The 20,111-nt window shown below is 35.1% G+C and overlaps 1 protein-coding gene across 1 annotated transcript in view; it reads right to left on the bottom strand.

Annotated features, from left to right (window-relative positions):
* LOC118742651 (protein spinster) overlaps nucleotides 1-20,111 on the bottom strand; it is a 79,411-nt gene that overhangs the window by 45,889 nt on the left and 13,411 nt on the right. The window contains exon 2 of the mRNA XM_036474877.1: nucleotides 1,353-1,710. Within this exon, the coding sequence (XP_036330770.1) occupies nucleotides 1,353-1,710 (358 nt within the window). The remainder of the gene's footprint in view (nucleotides 1-1,352; nucleotides 1,711-20,111) is intronic.

The following is a 20,111-nucleotide window of genomic DNA, read 5'->3' on the forward strand; positions in this document are numbered from 1 at the left end:
TTTTTTTTTTGTCAAGGGTGGTTCACATTTTCTTCCATATATCGCATGAACAAAATCTAATTTTCCTTTTTTTTCCTGGCTTTTGCGTTTTTTTTTTGTATAACAAGTGCAATTTATAAAAACTGGCGTTGTTTTTTTTTTTTAATTTTCTTCGCATTTTCTTCCATAAGAAATTCATGGTTGCCCGATGAAGGTATCCTCAATAGTTTACGGCCCTTTCAAACAACAAGGTCGAAAACAGACAGTGTATAAAATTAAACTTGTTGCAGTGTAATGCATTGAATATACATGCATATGTACATATATTTTTACACTTCAAAGGAATTACGCCACCATTTATACTAGTAAGTAATTGACTTTAAATGCCGTAAATAATTCCAAAAATTTAATTCAATTGAAAACAGGCAACGCCCCTTTGAACTGCCTTGGTGGTTTCAATTGTCTCTTATTGCCATATTTAAAAATGCATGTGAAAGCATGCGACCTGTCGCTTGTACGAAAGGCCTTTATGATTAGTAAACAATATTCAAAAATTATTTCTATTGCACAACGGTGCTAAAAATCACGCTATGAAGACATTTACATTTTAAATTGGAATGTCAGCATAGAGGTGAATGACTCAACATTAATAAAGGCGTACATATGCACATATTTATGTATGTATTTACGTATGAATCTAGGTTTTATAAATGGCGGAATTTACATACATACATACATACATATGTATATTCTCTTCACACTAATAATAAATGTCTTATCAAACTTCTGTATACATTTCTATAAAAATATATGCTAGTGTATTTCCAGTACGAGTAAACCTATTTTGGCAGAATCAAGTAAAGATCTAGTAATAAATTATTATAATAGCGATATAATTAATGAGCTTTATGTATGTATGTATGTATGTTAAGACGGTCAATTTGTATGGGAGATTTTTTTGACCATGCACGTATACCCCAGTAAAAGAATTATGAAAATGACCCGCCCTAATGTGCATATGCACAAGTATGTAACATAATTCCACGATTGAGAGAAATAGAGGTTGCGCCAATCACAGTACCGCTATTCCTTTCTCAGTGAATTTGACAGAATCGTTGTTTGTATATGACGTCACACTTGTGCAACTTGTTTACGTTTTCCTTGCAACATTTTTTCTTCTTCTTCCATTCTTGCTCACGTTTTGGCGTTTCTCTCTCGCAATTGCACCAGTGTGACGTCACACAAAAGTTATTCTCAAAAATCCTCTCTTAAAGGCGCAATCTTGTATTCTTGACATTATTTACGCTCCCACATTTTTTAAGTGTCTAGCCGAGCTTCAATATAATTTATTTTTTTCTAGTATTTAGACTTACCCAAATCCGGAACCCACAGGGATCGCAAAGTAGAATAATGCCAACATTTTCGAACGTAAATCATGTACAAATAAATCTGATATAATTGTTGGTGCTATGGTACTATAAGAGGCTTCACCAATGCCCACCAAAGCACGGAATGTGATAAAACCGCCAAAGCTACCCATAAATGAGCCGAGTAATGTTGTTGTCGACCATAACAAAACACCAATGGCCATAATCCAACGACGCGAATAACGATCACCGAGATAGCCGAAAACCGGCGCACAAATCATATAGGAGAGTACAAAGGCGGTTTGTAGCAGACCGCCATCATCATCACCGATTTTAAAATCATCTTGTATGTCCGTTAAAACACCTGAAAAGAATTGGAGAAAAAAATTGTTTTAAAAAATATACATATATCAAACATAAAACTTAATTTATGTATGTACATTAGACCGAACCACCTTACAAGCAAACAAAAAAGTTCATTCCTCATTCTAAAGAATTTTCGCAAGGCAATTTTTTTCCGCCGAACCTAGGGGTCGCTGTTTTACATTTTTCGGTGACACATGCAACCATTGACAAAATATAAACTTTTGCTAAATAGTTCTACTAAAATAATAAAAAAAATATTTAGCAAAAGTTGAATGACTTTTCGTGAGCTCAAATTTACTTATAATAGTGTGAGAAAAACTGAGATCTGGTGGGTAAGTATTAGAGTAAGTGTCAAAAGAGGCGGAAATTGCTAGAGGCAGAAATCTAGACGTGAATGCCTTTTTAATGACCAGGATAGTACGACACCGTTGCTTTTGCTGAGAAGATACTACAATTTTGAGTTTCCTGAGGCCGAGTGCTGGGTTTACCCCAATACTGAACTCGGGCCTGCACGAATGGGCAGGATCTGAAGTCTTGGTCAATGCCATGGACTACGTTGTGGAAAATAAGCGGAGAGGTGTGTTTATAGTGATGACCAAGTTACACTCAAGGCAGTGGTGGATCCAGCGGGGGGGTGTTTTAATACATAGACGCCATATTATACATACATATAGTTTAACAAGCAAAAACGCTCCCACGCTCGGCTACCGTCAGAAACTGAATGAATATTTCGCTCAGCAATGACTGGTAGGCTAAGAGGGGCAGCATGTGGGCAAAAGTCTTCTCATAAAATTTGGCAAGTTATTTGATTTGATTGAGCAGATGGGACTGCAGACAACTTATAGGATTGCTGACAGGTTACTTTCTCGTGGCACAAACACTTGAAAGTGATTGACATACCCATACCATTTGCCCTTCCTGCCTTGAAGAGGATGTTACGGCAGAACTCTTTTTATGTTCCTGATCGCTTTTGCAAGGATTAGGTATGAGGCTTTTGGCACCGATGTGTTCCGAAAAACAAGAACACAGTAAAATGGACGGTATGTAGTCTGACTGCTTTAAACGTCTGAAGCTGGAGATATTAAGGAATTTTTACTTTACAAGAACATCAGCTAAAGATCTGCAGCTGTTTTAGGTCGCTGATTACTGTTTTATTCATATATTTTTTATATGCTTTGGTTAAGGTTGCGGTGCATTTTTCTCAAATTCTCTAAACTCCCCAATCATGATTCAATAATAAAAAAATTTACAGGCAGTCGTCTCGCTCACATGGCTCCCTTAGCACCTTTAGACACTATAGTCGTTGCTAATCGATTACACAAGCAAGAGCCTAACTCAATCCATTTAAAACTCTTTGGTACCTAATTTTTTAAATGGATTGCTTAACTGTTATCCGATAATAGCCTTGCAGCTTATTTTGTGCGATTTCTTTAAGGCGTGGATCGCAATGTTGCCATGTTAAAATCTGCACTACATCGGTAAATGAATGATTGCCACGCGAATTGTGAGGCAAATAGTGAAGAAAGCGCTAATTTTAGCGCATAACATGACCCACTCAATTATCAGAACGATCGTCTTTAATTAGCACATACCATTGGTTGACTTACTTAATTGCAATCATACTTATCGTATGACCAGATAATTTAGGAGGAATAGAAACACATACATAAGTGGAAATGTGGCCGGCCGGCACGAGTTCAATACTCTTTCAGTATTTATAACAGCGCTTTATTTAATCGGGTTTAATAAAAAATGTATTCTCATTAAATTTATGTTAGAAAGAAGCGCTAATCGAAGTAAGTATGAAGTTATATAACTAATAAGTTTTAGCTACGAAAATCCAACAGAAGTAAATAATAAGCCACAATTACATTGATAAATAATCCACTAAAGTATAAAGATGGCAATTTCCCTTCAAAATAAATCGCATGACCAAAAGAAATGTGGTGGATTTGTTGTAGTGAAATATATATTCAAACGTATGCTGGCTTGTTAATTTGTCAAATTAAATGCATGTTCATATGTATGTATGTTAACATATCGCACACCGTCTTCAAAAGAGTCACAACTCAAAATAATACGTTTGTCGGAAAATGCGAAAAACTATTTCTTAGCACATGATAATCATAAGGGCAAGGGCGACTTTACTTTAGGGTTTTTTTTAACAAAATAATAAGAAAAATTTTCTTCAGCTTTTGCTGAAAGGTAAATAAAAGCTTTGCGTACATTTTTAGCACATAATCTCAAAAATGCCAAATTTTTAGTTGTTTACTTATACTAAGCATAGCTTTTGATCTACTTTTGCTAACACTATGTAGAAATGGTTTAATGTTTCTTTGGCAACTCATTTTCTTTTCGTAACATTTACCTACTTAAAAGTAGTGAACATAAACCAGTTTAAGCATCTTTATTAAAATAAAAGGCATACATACCACAATCGATGTTGTTTCAACCGTCTGATAAACATTTTACCAAAATCATTGAGTCACGTATTTGCAATATTTTATGCAGAAAGCAAATACGAGTTTTTCTTCATTTTTTACCTGTTAAATGGTTATTTCAAAACCGATTTGTTGGTAAGGTTACTTGCTCAAGTTTTTAATCAGTTAGTAGCTTGGTTCAAAGAAATATCTAGGAATATGAAGCAGAAAATATATTAAGAACGCAATAACAACGCAGAACGTTTTTATTATCTGTATTTATTATATAGCTCGTAAAAAGGAGAGGAGGGGTCTTATCCGAGATTTTGTCTCTCTTTTTCTCTGGAAGTCGACATGGACAAAGTGTAGTGAATTAAAATACAACTGCTCCGCTGGCTTGGTCATGTCGTTTAAATGAACACCGACGACGCTCCAGGTCTGAAATCTAGGGCGGTTGCAAGCTCCAGCAGTTGCAGTGCTTGTTTTTTACTCACGGCAAAGACCTCAACTCCGTAGGCAGCGGAGCAACAGAAGATACTCTTATAGATGATGTGCTCTTGAGGTTAATACATATATCGCCTTCCGAGCAGGACTTGAAGTTGGCTAACAAAACGATTGAGATTCCGCCTTCATTAAGAAGATTGAGAAAAGCGTCTCTAAAAGTCTGAGGGAAACCAGGAGAAAGCGGTAAAAAGAAGATGACAAACGGTCGAGACAACATCAACGTCAGTCCAATAAAGTGCTGTATCGACGGTGTGTTTGGTAAACCGGGGTATTAGCTGAGTGGGATTAAACTGTAATGTTAAGTGGAGGTTGGTTTCATTTCACTGGACAAAGGTTGCGTACGTCGGGATTGAGTCTGGATAAATCGAAGTTAAGTCTGCTGAACTCCGATGACGGCACTCAAGGGGTGAGAGTTTGTAAAGATGGTGATTGTCAGTGGCTTGTCGCCACAATGTGAGGTCCAGCGGTTGAGCGATGTAAAGCTGCGATTCGTTCGTGCGTTCTGACGTGTCATCTGACGTGCCCTGGAGGTCTTAGCATGAAATTGTACTTCTTCACTGAGAGCATTGAGGTCTCGTTATGTATGTTATGTATAGATACCGGCCATATCAGAAGGCATACCGTTTTTGTCCCAAGTCCAAACTGTTGCGTAGGCACATTGCGGTAGGCATATTTCCTTGTATGTTGCCAACAACGTTTTTTTTTTTTTTACTTTGCTCCAAGCGCTGCCGACAAGCAATTTGAGGTCATTTTTGCAGCTCTATACTTTATTGACAATTGCCGTTGTCTGCATTCGTCTGAATGACTAATTTTTTCAGAGATGGTGAAAAAGTCACTGCTATTTCCGGTTACCAAAATCGAGCAATCATCATCAGTAAAACAAAATTAATTTTTCCCCGGTAGCTAAGGAAGTCTTAACCCGATTTGATACCGATACACGGATGATGTGTAAACATCTTAGAACTGGGTATGGGTAAAATTTACGATAACCCAGCCTAAGATTTGTAACTGCTTCTTGTGTAACCCAGCAGACAGTCTGTAACTGCTCCTTGTGTGTACAAATTAATATTTCCAGACTAGTTCTGGGCACCACTTTGGGACTAGTTCTAGATAATTTCGGGACTATTTTAGTGCTATTTCTAGCACATTACGGGACAAGTAAGCGGCGATTTCGGGCCGCTTCAAGATTTGACGCAAGTTAACGACTTTTGCAGAACGATTTCAGGACTAGTTCCAGATCATTTCGGGGTAGTTCTAAACTAGCAACGAAATGACCTGAAAAAGCCCTAAACTATTCCCGAAGGGATTATCAAAAGACGTTCCGACAAAATGAAATGAAATTAAATTGTAATTTCTAACCTTACCTATTTATCGAGAAATCTCGAGGCGGTCATATTAATGATGTCGCAGATTTTTCACACAAACAACCAAGGTGCAAATTAAAATGAGTAATAAAAGGCCGCGTTAGAATTTTACTTATCTTTTAATTTGTGTTACAATTTTAAATTTTAATTAGCTGTTACTCATCTTTAGCCTTGAGGTACTCACGCTCCATAAGGAAGTAGCAAAAGCGAAAGCTTATCAAATATAAAATTACACAAAAGTTGCGGTTAGTATGTATTGTGAAGCGATCACTACTCAAAAATATTTGAAAACACGTCAGCCCTACTTATTTGGAGACGCTTTACATGCCCTAGAACTAATTACACACTTACATACATACGTATGTATGTATGTTAATGACACAATTTTTCTCCTGTTACCAGAGTAGACAGCGGGTAGCGGTGCAGTGGAGCGGTAACCGAACGTGATAAGCTAAATTACAATTGGGTGCTAAAAGTACCACTTATCGATGTATTAGCTCAGGCTTCAAGCTAGTAGATCACATGAATGACAGCTCTGAAAAGTAAATCGGCATAGGCGAAGGCGTCTATGACGCAGACAGCAACGAATTGTTATTTTAATGTTAATATAAAAAGGAAGAGCAATTCGAGAAAAAAATTCCACATTCCACTGAGACAGTCAGTTTAGTTTGCAGGCTTGGTATTAGTAAATTAAACTACCAGCAACAGCGCACATTTCGATGCTCATACGATCACACTTGAAGATTTTATTATTTGTTTACCTGAAATCACGACAACGATAAGTATTCGTACAGGTGGGGTATGAAATCTACACATGTACATACATACATACATATACTAAACATAGATAGTAGAACAATATAAACAAGTAAGAGCAGCGCTGTCATCGGCTATGCCGAAGGCTTCATACCTTTCATGAACATCTGAAAATTTTACTTTAACAGATTACCGCATTTAAAAAAAATTTATATATTCACAGCATACATAGATAGAGGAGATACATACATATATAAAATATCATATTTAAACAATCAGAGGTATGGAAGATATACCTTATATAGCAACAATCTAAGTGATCAGTATGTAAACCGATTTTCTCAGTAGACTTTGTATTATTATTTATAAAATAGGTTACGAAATTTATCGACTTTAGCTGTCCAAATAAAGGAGTTTTACAGTAAAGCCCTATATCTGATCAATCAGTTTTATGGAGGCAATAAATATGTTATAGTGACCCGATCTTTGTTAATTTTACTGTAAACTTTCTGTTGATAATGAGTGAAAATAGTGCGGAATTTCATGTTTCTAGCTGCATATATGGAGAAGTTATAACAAAGAATATCATATCTGAACAATCATTTGTATGAAGGCTATAGGTTATAGCGACCCGATCTTCGCCATTTTCACTGTAACTATTTTTATTATAATAGGTGGGAATATTGCGAAGTTTCATGTTCCTAGCTGCATATATGTAGAAGTTATAACGAAAAATCTCATATCTGAACAATCAGTTGTATGGGAGCTATATCTTATAGTGGTCCGATTCTTCCGGTTCCGACAAATGATTAATACATTATAAAAATACACCCACCTACCAAATTTCATCCGGATATCTCGAAAACTGAGAGACTAGATTGCATGCAAACAGATGGACAGACAGACAGACAGACGGACATGGCTAAATCGACTCAGCTCGATGTTCTGATCATTTAGGTATACATTTTGATGGGTCTATCTCTTCTTATTCTGGTACTTACAAACATCGGACCAAAGTTATAAAACCATTTCATGCTCATGAAAGGTATAAAAACAAACGACAACGAAAGCAGCTAGGAGAGTTAAAGAAAGCGGAGCGCGCATGGTTGAGAGAATATGTATGACTGTCATCGAAAAGCGCAACAGTATACGGAAAAATTGTACAAACCATATGCAAGAAAAGTGTTCGAGTCGCAGAACTAACTACATAAACAATCTCTAGGCAGCTAAACAGCAGAGTACGGCCGGGAGTGCAAATACGCTGAGTCAGAAGACCACAACCAACATCAGCTCCCTTCTACCCCAAAGTTGAAAAGCGCTCTCCCACGAAACGCAAAAAATCTCCAACAAATGCAAAGCCGATGCTACGAGTACTGGGCTATACGCCACTCGCATTTTATGTTTTTGCCATATTCGCAGGGTTTTTTTTCGCACTTTTTTGTTGCTGCTTTTAATTATACATATTTCGTTGTTATCTGGGTCTTTTTATGAGAAATTTATCGTACGATTTTTTCAACCAATCAGCGCACGGTAGTCTTAGCCAACAATGAAATAAGTGACGTAATGACAAACCGGTGGTGACGGTCGAACGGCGTCTACGTAGGCAAGTACGAATAGTGAACGCAAATCAGCAAAAAAATACTAACAGCGAAAAGGCAAAACGCTACAATCGGAATGGGGGCCGATGTTGGTTAAGTTAAGCACATACATACATATGTATGTATGTATGTACGTTAAGCTGAGTCGTAAAAATAAATCTTTTATTTCGGGAAATGTTTTCAATTTTATAGCAGAATTTTAAATTTTTTTTTTACAGAATTTGGAATTTGAGGCCAGTGCAGGACGAGACATTTTTCATCCACAAAACTTAAAAACTCAAAGATAAAGGACCTACACTTCTCCCCTCTGAGATTCCTATATCAGTCACGTTCAGAAAGAGTTACGTATATGCGTTCGCATAAAAAATCTTTAAAATGCTTCCCCGCCGAATATGGCCGAATTTACATCTAGCAAATTCCTTGAACTATAGAGAACAGTCAGTAACAAAGAAGTCGAACTCTAATCCTTTCGCGCGGAAGAGGCGAAACTTCATAGAAAAAATTCCAGAAAGGAATAACGCAATAAACATTGGGATGGGTTAACAATTCGAAAATGATTGGAAAACAAATATATTTTTCGAGTCTCACCTTCGATAACTAATGTGGAATAGATTAGTATTCGATTCGAGAACTAAGCCATTCTGCAGAAAACGTTATCCAATATATTTTTCCTTCGTTATGAATTTGAAATCCAGCCCATTATCGAATTGAAATTTTAATGAGAGAGAGTGATTTTCTTTTATTTCTTTTATTGTGAAAAAATGCAGATATAGGGTATTGAATACAGCCCTCGATATTCTGTTCCATTTCGCAGTTCCTTGCATTTTTCAATTTGCAGCAAAAGCGACTTCCATTATTCGTATAGTCGCGACCGCATGTTTGTTGCTAACAATATGAATGAAAATGAAATGTAAAAATCCAAAGATCATCCCTTTTGCACCAAAGACATACATATCGCTACCTTAATATAGAAAGGCCCTATCTGACATCGTCGCTGATATACAAAAAGCCGTAACTAACTAAAAATCGAAAATTTACGTTTTAATTGATTATGATGCATTTGATCGCATTATGTGGCCCCAAATCGTTTTATGCAATAAAATATTTTAGTTAGTTACGGCTTTGCGCATTTCAGCGACGATGTGAGATAGGGCCTTTCTATATTAAGGCAACGATATGTACATACCTAGCAAAATTCTATCGAAACATAAAAAAAAAATATTAAAATTCATGTTTTCCTTGGTTTTTTTTTAACTTCAAAAGCGTACGAAATTACGGTTCGCGATCGTTGGAAATGCCCATATTCAGTTGTAATTTTTTAGCGAGCATTATTTATATTCTATCTTTTATTAAATTTCACTTGTATGTTTGTGTGTCCTGGAATTTTGCAATCAATACTTCGCCAACTTTCCGATGAGCTAGAGACTTGAGACTTCAAACCCTATGGCAATGCAATATATATATATATTTATTCTTACTATTTAACCTATTTTATTATAAACTGCTAGTTTACCTATTATTTGTTTAAATATTACCTTGGAGTTAATCAATTCTTATCTCAATTTTTTGTATTTGTCTAGAGTTAAAACTTTTAGTTAGTAAATTTCCCATAACCACACAGGGACGTCTAAGTAGTGCATGAGGCCTTGAAATTTTGTTTTTATTAAAAAGCGATTTTAACTGCTTTAACGGCGGACATTTTTATGACGGCAAAATCTTTTCGAAGTATGCATTACCAACTTTTTGCTTTCGTAAAGGACTGACCCAATCTAATGTTTATACATACGTACATACATAATTGGTATGCAGCGCCAACCAACACGTAAGCATGGATGGGTAGATTGCATTATTGGAAATCGTAAGACGCTGCGCTAATGCGGATAAACAAGGCAATTCTGAATGCCAAAAAATAAAGAAATAAAAAGAAAAAGCAATAACAGGGTTAATGCACATATTCATAAATCTAACTATGTAGTTACATATATACTTGTGGCTGATTTTGGCTGGCATTGTTTGCTGTGCGGCGCGCAATGTGAAGGCTTGGTTCACTGGCTGACTAACCGACCGCTACCGGATCGGAGAGGAACTAATAACGCGGCAAAGGTGAAATTATGAGTAGTATCAGCGTCTTCTTAAATGCATTACGCTAAAAGGTTTGTAAAAGAAAGCCAAATATTGGAAAGGCGCAGTGCCGAGGCAAACAAACAAACACAATAATTACGTTAAGGTTTAGAAATGAAAGGCAGGAATAACAGACAAGCAGAAAACGTAGGAAGCGTCTAGACTTATTGCAAGCAAAAACAAACAAACAAATTTGTATTCAAAGTGTTAACCAACAAAAGGAAGCACATACTGCTGCTATGCCAATCACTATAATCGCTTAAATAGAACCTGTTCACCAAGCCGGCGGTACCGGCAAATGTAAACGCCGCGGCCGATCAACAGAACTCCGGGCATACATATGTACAAGCATTCAGAATTATGTATTGTCTGTGTTGTGGCCAATAATTACGCGGGTGACACGTGAAACATAAATACTTACATACATATAAGCGCATGGCTAAATTGACTGTAAACCACTGCCACCCGCCTGACAGCTATCACTATGAACGCATTGTCCTTGAAATAGTTAGGAAAATTTCTGGCTAAAAATAACAGTGAATACGGTATATTTTTTAATATTGGTGAGTGGATATACTACATACATGCATATGTATGTGTATGTATGTACAAACAGTCATATGTATCAGAGATGGGCTGACAAGTGGTTTAACTGAACTTTTTGCCTCTCACATAATATAATGAAATTAACAGAAAAATCTCATTTAAGGTAGTAAAAAGTGATGTACGTATTTTTAAACGTCAAGCCGGTTTTAGCGTTATGGTATCTTAATTGTAATTTTTCGCCCGAAGTGGTACTTCATTTTCACGGCTGATCTGGTAGCCCAGATTTCAATCGGTTTGGCTGTAAATTATTATCCGTTCTGGGGGCCATGGACTGAGTTTTTGAAGCACACCCTTGTTCGAGCAGTGAAAACTTCCCAATCCATGAGGCGTGTAATGCAATCGATGAGTGGCCACACCGACTGGTGGTAGGCAAATGGAGGCCGTTTGGAATATGGTGTTGTGGAATCTTTAGCCATCGGCTTGTACAATAAAAAATAGGTTGTATTCACTTATTTTCATATAATCAGCCACAACATTTGCTAGCACTAGCTAGTATAATTTGGCTATAACCTTTTTTTAGATATAAAATAAGCAAGAATAACTGATACATATATACATATATATGTATATATTAACTAGGAATTGAAATACCCTCTTTATTTTTATATTATTAACCAGAGTTCGGTGATACATAAGCAGGTACATACATATCTGAACACATTTGAATCGATGTCAATACACTTCAGACATTCTTTTTAGTGTTGTTATAATTATGTATTCGTATTCAAATTAAATATTTATTTATTCAAACAAACTTGATTTGGCAAAAGAAACTCTCAATTCTCTTTGACCTCAGCAAAATATTATAATGTGCATATGTATGTACATTAGACCGTACCATAAAAAAGTTCACAGTCTAAGGAATTTTTGCAGGGCAATCTCGATTTTTGTTCTGCCGGACGTGGCAGACCCCTGCAAAAATACCTTATACTCAGGGGTGTACTGCGAACGTTTTTTTATTTGCTTGTAAGGTGGTACAGTGGAATGCATACGTACATACATACCTTACCATAACTTTTCAATACTTAGTATAGAAATCTTACAATTTGGCAGTATTTTATTAAAATTAATATATGAATCTCAAATTACGTCAAATGAATGGCTAACTGTACTGGGTACAAGTATTGTACTTGGGTGGTTGAACCCCAAAGCCCACCCCTTGTGTGCGCTAATGCTAAGTGCTCATATTTACTCAACTTTAAACACTTTGTGTGTAGCTTTTCTTTACGTGACGAATTTGGTATGTAAAAGTAAACAGACAGTGTTTAATTTTGCGCATACTAGGAGAGGCAACTGGTTATCTCTCTTTATATGCGTAAATTTAAACAAAAATTTTTTAGAGGAAATTTTAAAAATTTTATGTGTAAACTGTGAAATTGTGAACAATTAATGTTTAGAACTCAAAAAAGATTTTTTAAAATTTGTGCTACGCCACACATATGATAAGTAAAAGTAAGCAAGTAGTGTTTAATTTAATTAACACGGTGCGTAAATTCGCATTCATTAAGAGAGGAAACTGGTTACCTATCTTAATATGCGCAAATTTAAACAAAAATTTTTTAGAGTGTACAATAAAATTTTGTATGCATACAAAGTGCATTAAATCCTCCAATAAAAAATTGGGTGCTTTTTTCGGGGAAAATGCGATTTTTCTTGGGTTTTAGTGCTTTTTCAAATTCAAAACTTGGCAACACTGCTTGCAATCTTGATAATTTATCAATCTTGGCAACTAATAAAAAATTTACAAATTATAAAAAATGTTGAATCAAGTGCACAGAATCGGGCCGTAAGAAAAAAATTTATTAGGATACCATCAACCTCTACATTAGGGGTTGAATTATGGGGTTAATGGTTTTCAAAATAAAGACATTCGATCAAGTTTTGGCTATCTTTCTTTGTTTAAGAAGTGTTTAATTTTTTATGAAAATATAGCTTACTATCTTAAAAAAACCAAGTACATACATAAAAATTTCAAATTTTGTAGAACATTTATAAAAATTCGACGAATATTAATTGATTAAAATTTTAGACTTTTTAATCAGATATTTTAGATTTCTTTGATTATGCAGTTTTGTAGGTCATTAAATTTTATTATAATAAAGTGCAAGTTTGAAATAGCTAGAGCTTACCCTTGATTTTTGACAATTTTTTGTTCGCGCATTTTCTTCCTACAAAGTATGTTCGGCAATTGTTTACTGACTGATAACTGATAACAATTGCTATTGCTGTATTTATTAAGAGTATACTACATTAGTTATGGATTTCAAATAGCGTTATGCTACAAATTATCATAAGCATCATTATCTATTGTTCGCAACTTCCTTATGTAAGTCGTAAGAGTTCAAGTAATGTCACTTCTTTCAAATCTTACTTGGACGCAAAAATATGTACATACATACATATATAAATTTTTATTTCCTAGCGCAAATAAATACAAGAAAACCTGTTTAAAGCGAGCGGCAGTAGCAAAGGCTAAGTTATAGAAAAATTAACATACCTTTGTACATAAGTATTTACTATCGCCTTCCACTTGCACAATTCATTAGTGGAAATAGTGTAGCACTTCAAGTGGAAACTTGTGAAAATTTCGCGCTGAAAATGTGCAAACTATAGTCCACGACTGTGTGCATTGGAGGTGTAGAGATGTCGGTCAATGACATGCGGCACCGCGACACCGCGACACCGCGACCCCGCGACTCGTAGGGCATTAGAACTCGTCTAGTTATGGCGAATTGCATGCGCCCATATGTAAGGACGGGGATAATGGCGGCAACAGTTTGAGGTACCTGTAAATGGGTATTGGACGCTGACGGTGCTAGAGTGAAACACTTTATGCTACTTATGCAAATGTTTATTTCTTCAAGTGGCAAACATAGAAAAATTGCAAATAATAACCGATTAGTTTATAATGTGTGAGTGACGGGATTTTGCCGGCCGTCTACATAGTAGCACAAATCACATGTTTATTCCACATAGGTATTTAAGTAGATACATATATGAATGTGTAATTATGTAGACACGGGGATTGTAAGTGATTAATCACTAAGTTAATTACTATCACTAGTTATGTCTGCACATTGATAAGCTGACTATTATTATTTCTAATTGCTGTCATGCGCCTAAAACATTGATGGTTGATGACTGATGTGTAGATTGCGGTATCTTTGTGATAACGAAATATGTACATATGAATAATGTCAAAAAGCTAATTTATCCATTGTAATTACAAAAAAAAAAAAAAAAAAAAAGTGCAAAAATATTAACTCGTAAATTCCATAATTTGATTGATAGGTACATATGTACATATAAACATAAAAAAGTAGACAGCCGCTTTGAAAAATTAAAATATATGTATATAAATTTATATTATATATAATAAATATATGTAATGCCGAATTTCCACTAGGCATTGAAATTACAAACAATTTGTGACATTAAAAAAATGCCATGTGGAAACGAGTTCATTGACAATTTCTCTTAACGTAATAGCACTGATGTTTTAAATATTCAACTTTGTCTTCAAAAATTTATGTCACTGAATGCCTAGTGGAAATCCGGCGTAAGTCACTTTTTTCTTATAAAAAAGGTTGCACTACATAGCTGTAGCCACTACAAGTCAGCCTTTCTTTCCTACTCCTAATGTATTTACAATAAATGTGTCGACTTTGAATTGGTTAAATAATTATTGATTAATCTCGTCAAAATTATTTTATGTGTTTTTCTACTCAATAACGAAATAAAACATGGAAACATGGAGAAAAAAGACTTTACTTTTCTTAGGATCATTTTAGTGACAATTACCATACGTCTAGACTCTAGATAAACGCTTTCTTTCAGAAAAAGGCACGAACGGCATTGACATTTCTAAGAAATATTTCGATCGGCGAGTACGGACAAGCTCTTCGTACAAAAGTACAAGATTGGCTCTTGTTTGCGAATGATTGTGAATTTTGGATGAAATTTAAATAGCGGAAGAAGGAATACTTAGGGGCACTGCTTTATAATCGAAGCTTTGTAGCCAAGGATCCAAAGTATATCCCTATGAAAAATGTTGCGCGACACGGCGCGACAAGTAAAAAAAAAATAGTATTATTTGAAATTTCTGCTAAAAATAAATATGTCATTTCAATTGATTTAAAAGCAAACACATCAAAAACAAATCATGAAAACATGACTCAGAGTTGCATATAGAAGTACATACATGCTTTCTTCTTTCATCTCAAATATTTTTTTTAAGATTGGTCGACAAAAACCATAATAACGAAGGAAACAACTGCACCTATGAAAACGCAAATAACAAAAAAAAAAAATCCGGTTAAGGGCAATGTTCCATATGCCGTATGTCGAAGTTCAAGTAGCGGTGGCGACTTTTATGACTGCCAGTTGATAGATGAGTTATATAGCTTGAGATATAATATGTTTAAAGACACTTTTATCGAAGTTGGTAAATCTGGCTTATGACCGGTTTTATACGCAAATACTCCTGGTGCAGCGATTCGGGTCGGGCAGAGCAAAGGGTCCCTACCATGCAGGAATGCACCCATAATACATAGTCCTTTAAACATTCACCGATATCATCCAATTTTCTTTATTTAATTTTTCACTTTATTTTAATTTATTTCAATTAAATATTTTATTATTAATTTTAAAATATTAATTTTGTTTTATTCATAAGAATATTTTAATAAAACAGACAGCTGAGAAAAGGGTTAGGAAAATGCTCACTACCTCGCACAAAATCTCTTGACCTTGGGACTTGGCTTTTCGCATGCATGTATATTTTAATTGCGTTACATACATATGTACATATGTATGTACCTGCATACATATGTATGTATGTACATATTAAAATACATATAAACTTGTTTAACATTTCCACTGCCGACCATGTTCTGTTCGCACTTTGTACTATGAAATATTAAAAAATGGAAACCCAAAAATAAACATCTTTGTCGTTTAAAAATCGGATATTTTGCAACCTTTTGTTTTTGTTTTCATCTTTTACTAGCAAATTTAAGCACCTGAAATGTTCGCAGAGTGACGGCGATTAACTTGGCTTCCTTTCGCTTTATTTATTTTGGCAGTATTTCAACTTTTGTTTGATCCATAAAAAAGAGATTGTCGAAAGTGAAAAATACCAAAAATTGTGAAAAATATAAAACAAGCTAAACGAATTTAAATTATTGCACTCACTGCGCACACTTTATCGCAACGACTACTTTTTACGATTTTTTCTTTCTTGTAAGCAGATATACTTTTGTTATTGTTTTATTGCCTTTTTTTCATAATGAAACTCAAAAATTTGTTGTAGGAGTCGAAACGCATACACACACACAAGGCTTTCAATCATTGGCTTAAATTGAAAGAGAAGCGGCGCAAAATGCAATAATTTTTGGGCATTCCTGCGTGGGTGCAGCAAACCCAAGCCACAGAAAACCGATACGCACTTAATTGCTAAAGCTTGTTTATATGAATTCCTGATATTTGTATGCCTACATGTTTTTGTTTTATGTAAAGCGCATTCACAGAAATTCCTTTAAGCGATGTGAATTTGTTAAAGTATCGTTTTTTCAACTACATATTTGCCTTCCAACGCGTAGTAAATTGTGCGTCAATGCATGCAAAATTGTTTCGCTGCGTTCTTTATTTATTTTTAACGTACTTAATGGTTATCAATACAATAATTCATAATCAACTACATACATCAAAAATGCATACTTGTACTCACTAATATGCAAAACTCCATGTTATTGCTACCAAAACGCAATACTTTTATTCGGGACAAAAAACAATAGATAATTCCTAGGTTTCACCTGCCATAACTGTGATATTATTTACATAATCAAAGCAATTTTTAGACACCTTATATGATTCTATACTACCATTAAAATACCATAGAAGTTATTTAGAAATAGGTATCTATGTATTCTGCTGTGATTACTTTTTCTTAATTATTTAAGAAACTTTTTAAGTGTAGGTAATTACTGTATTTTTCCTCATTTCCTCAATTACTCTATAAACTATGTTTTTTTGTAAAAAATCTTTCGACATCAGACAAATAGCCCTGGCCTGAAATATTTTTCAACCAACTGTAGAACCATAAAAAACTATCCACAAAGAAACGGAGGAAAACATAATGCGAAAATCTAAAACCTTTTCTTAAGAAACCAAAAACACCACTAAAATGAAACTTTCTTCCATTCATTTCTAGTTCGTTTTGAATTGCAGAAATTTGTATTAAGTTTAACACCAATCTTATCTTAGTCTTCGTACTCGCCTATACATATGCATTCATCTTCAAACTATTATTCGTTTCAGTCGCCACTTTCTGTTTGTCTTCGTTTCAGGCTCGCATTCTTCTTCGTCGTCGTATTGATTTTCGCCATCCTATTGATCTTCGTATTCAGCGGCATTCGTGTTCGCAATCGTTTTAGTCTCTTCGTCTTTGTGTTCACGTTCGTATTCGTCTTCATATACGCCTTCGTATATGTACATTTTTGTATTCGAATGGGTCTTCGTATTCGTATAAGTTTTCATATTCGTATTGCTCTTCGTATTCGTCGTCGTATTCGTATAAGTTTTCGTCTTCGGATTCGTCTCCGTATTTGCCTTCGTAATCTTTTCATTTTTGTTGTTCAGTTAGGGACATGATATCGAACTCAAAGTATCGATATCGTACTCATTTAAATTATCGCTGTAAAATATCGGGTACCCTTTACTAACGTGATAAAAAGGCAAGACAGAGAGTCCACTCTAACCAGGGTACGGACAATAACCGGCTTTTAGCTTCAGCCGCTAAACGGTTAAGTAGTATATCAAGCAATTTGATGGGTCTTAAACAAGTACTGCTAAAAGTCTTATAAGCAACCTAGAAATAATTTCAGACTCCTCCAGCGAAAGCCAAGGCTCGGATGTAGAATCTGGAGACATTAAAAAATGTGAAATTAAAGTTCAATTGAAAGCCTATCTTAAAATACAATTATAGTTTAAAAAACTAAAACCTCCCTATTATAATTGCCATTCGTACTGTCATCAGGTATGTAACTTGAGAATAGAAATCGCTGCATCTTTTAGGCGCATCAATATTACATAGTTACATCCCGAGCTAATAAAAGGAAGGTAATAAAAATCGAGCTTATCTCGGTGAAAATCTTCTCGATTGGTTGAAAACTAAACTAAAATTCGACAAATTTACATATCTGGCCCGCAGACGGCCTTATATAAGAGCCTCTAAGAAATCGCCCCATGGGAGAAAAGACAGCGAAATTACTTTTTTTTGGAATACAATATGCCCCTTTTGAACTTTGACTACTAGATTAAAACATTGTATAGGTTAAGTACTCATTCATACAGCTGGGCAGCTTCGGCAGAGTATTTTTGTAGTGTGCGTGCAATTGATGTCACTGTGTGCGTGCGAACAAGTCCCCTGCAAAAATCGTAGGAATTTAGAATCTACATTTGGTATCAGATATACTTCTGAGCCGCTTTACAAAGTAAGTTACGTGTATTGCAGGGCAGTCGCTCGGAGTAGTTCGGCGCTTGGAAATAACTTCGACTGCACGTTATTTTGCAACTGACAACGTAATGTGTTCATTTTGCGCTTTACTAGTAGATGACATTGGCCATGATGACAATTTTGGTACGAAAAACGGAAAGGAAACATGGCTTACCTCGTAAGGTGCTTACCTATTTTCCCAGTGGGTTTTAGATCGCACTGGTTATATACATATGTATGTACGTAAACTAAAAGACTTTTCCAAAATTAAAATGCATGCCTTCCAATAACCATTTTTTCACAGGTGTTTGCTATTTTCTTTCGCCACTTTGCGCCTATTCACTATTGAACTCAACGCACATTTACTTACAAACACTGCTAATAGACCGTTGTAAAATCGGTCACTTGCAAAAAGGCATAACAAAATTGAGACCAACATTGTTGTTTTTTTTTGTTTTTGTTTTTTTTTACTATTCATTATTGTGAAGAAATCTATGCATTCATAAGTATGTATGTAGGTATGCACATAGGTGCATTCAAAGCTTACGAAAGTACTCCCATTAGGTAAACGGACTTTCTCTTTTTCCGCCTTTCATCTATACTTTTTATTTTTATTTTTGTTTTTATTAGCTACAAAGTAGCTTGAGTTTTTATTGTTGCTCTTTAGGTTTGTTGGCATGCAGTCTATGAAAGTTATATATTAGAGTGATAAAAAGTAATCTGCTGTAATTTTTGTAAAGAATTCCCTTAATTGTAAGCCGTAGTGGAGAGGGACTAAATAGTTAAGGAAATATTAAAATATCAGACCTGAAAGCGTTGAGTGAAGACGAAATAATGTTATATTTTGGAACTTACACTTTTGCTAAGTGTTTGGCCCTACTTCTACAATTTGTGGTATTGTTACAAAAATTGAAGGACCTACAGTTTACGCTGCCTCCGAACAGCAATTGGATTTTATGAGAAACTTTTTCATGGTAGATATACACTCGGAGGTTAGCCAATGACTGCCGAGGGGCGACCGTTGTTAGAAAACAATTTTTCTAATTTAGATGGTGCTGGGACCAGGGATCGAACACAGGTCATACGGAGTGGTAGTGCGCACCTCTAACCACTCAGCCAGAAATCCCAAAAAATCTAGGGACTGAAATTAACTATTAAATAGCAAAATTTGTTAGAACGTTGCAAAATCATTACTGTTTGTTTAAATTTTTTTCCATCGTTTTTGACCATCAACAAATCTTGGTTATTTAATGGTTATTTGATCGGAAATAATAAATCCAATTTTAACGATTAAATTGTGATATTCTTATGGCGATCAAAACCGGCAAAATCACTTTTTGCTCGAATGTATGGAGCTTAGAGCGACCGTTCTTTTTAAATATCGAATTTTGTAAGTCTTTGAATATTTGATGAGAGGTATCGTTTTCAAAGCGATTAACTCTGTTATCGATTAATCGAAGCAGCCATAATTTATATTTTTTGCTTTTTAATTGCTACAGTGTCGTGCTTTCAGTGTCGTTTTCCATTTTAAGTGG

This window comes from Rhagoletis pomonella, unplaced genomic scaffold (assembly GCF_013731165.1).
Source record: "Rhagoletis pomonella isolate Grant_MI unplaced genomic scaffold, Rhpom_1.0 Rhpom_scaffold_00007, whole genome shotgun sequence".
In the NCBI taxonomy this organism is placed as follows: domain Eukaryota; kingdom Metazoa; phylum Arthropoda; class Insecta; order Diptera; family Tephritidae; genus Rhagoletis; species Rhagoletis pomonella.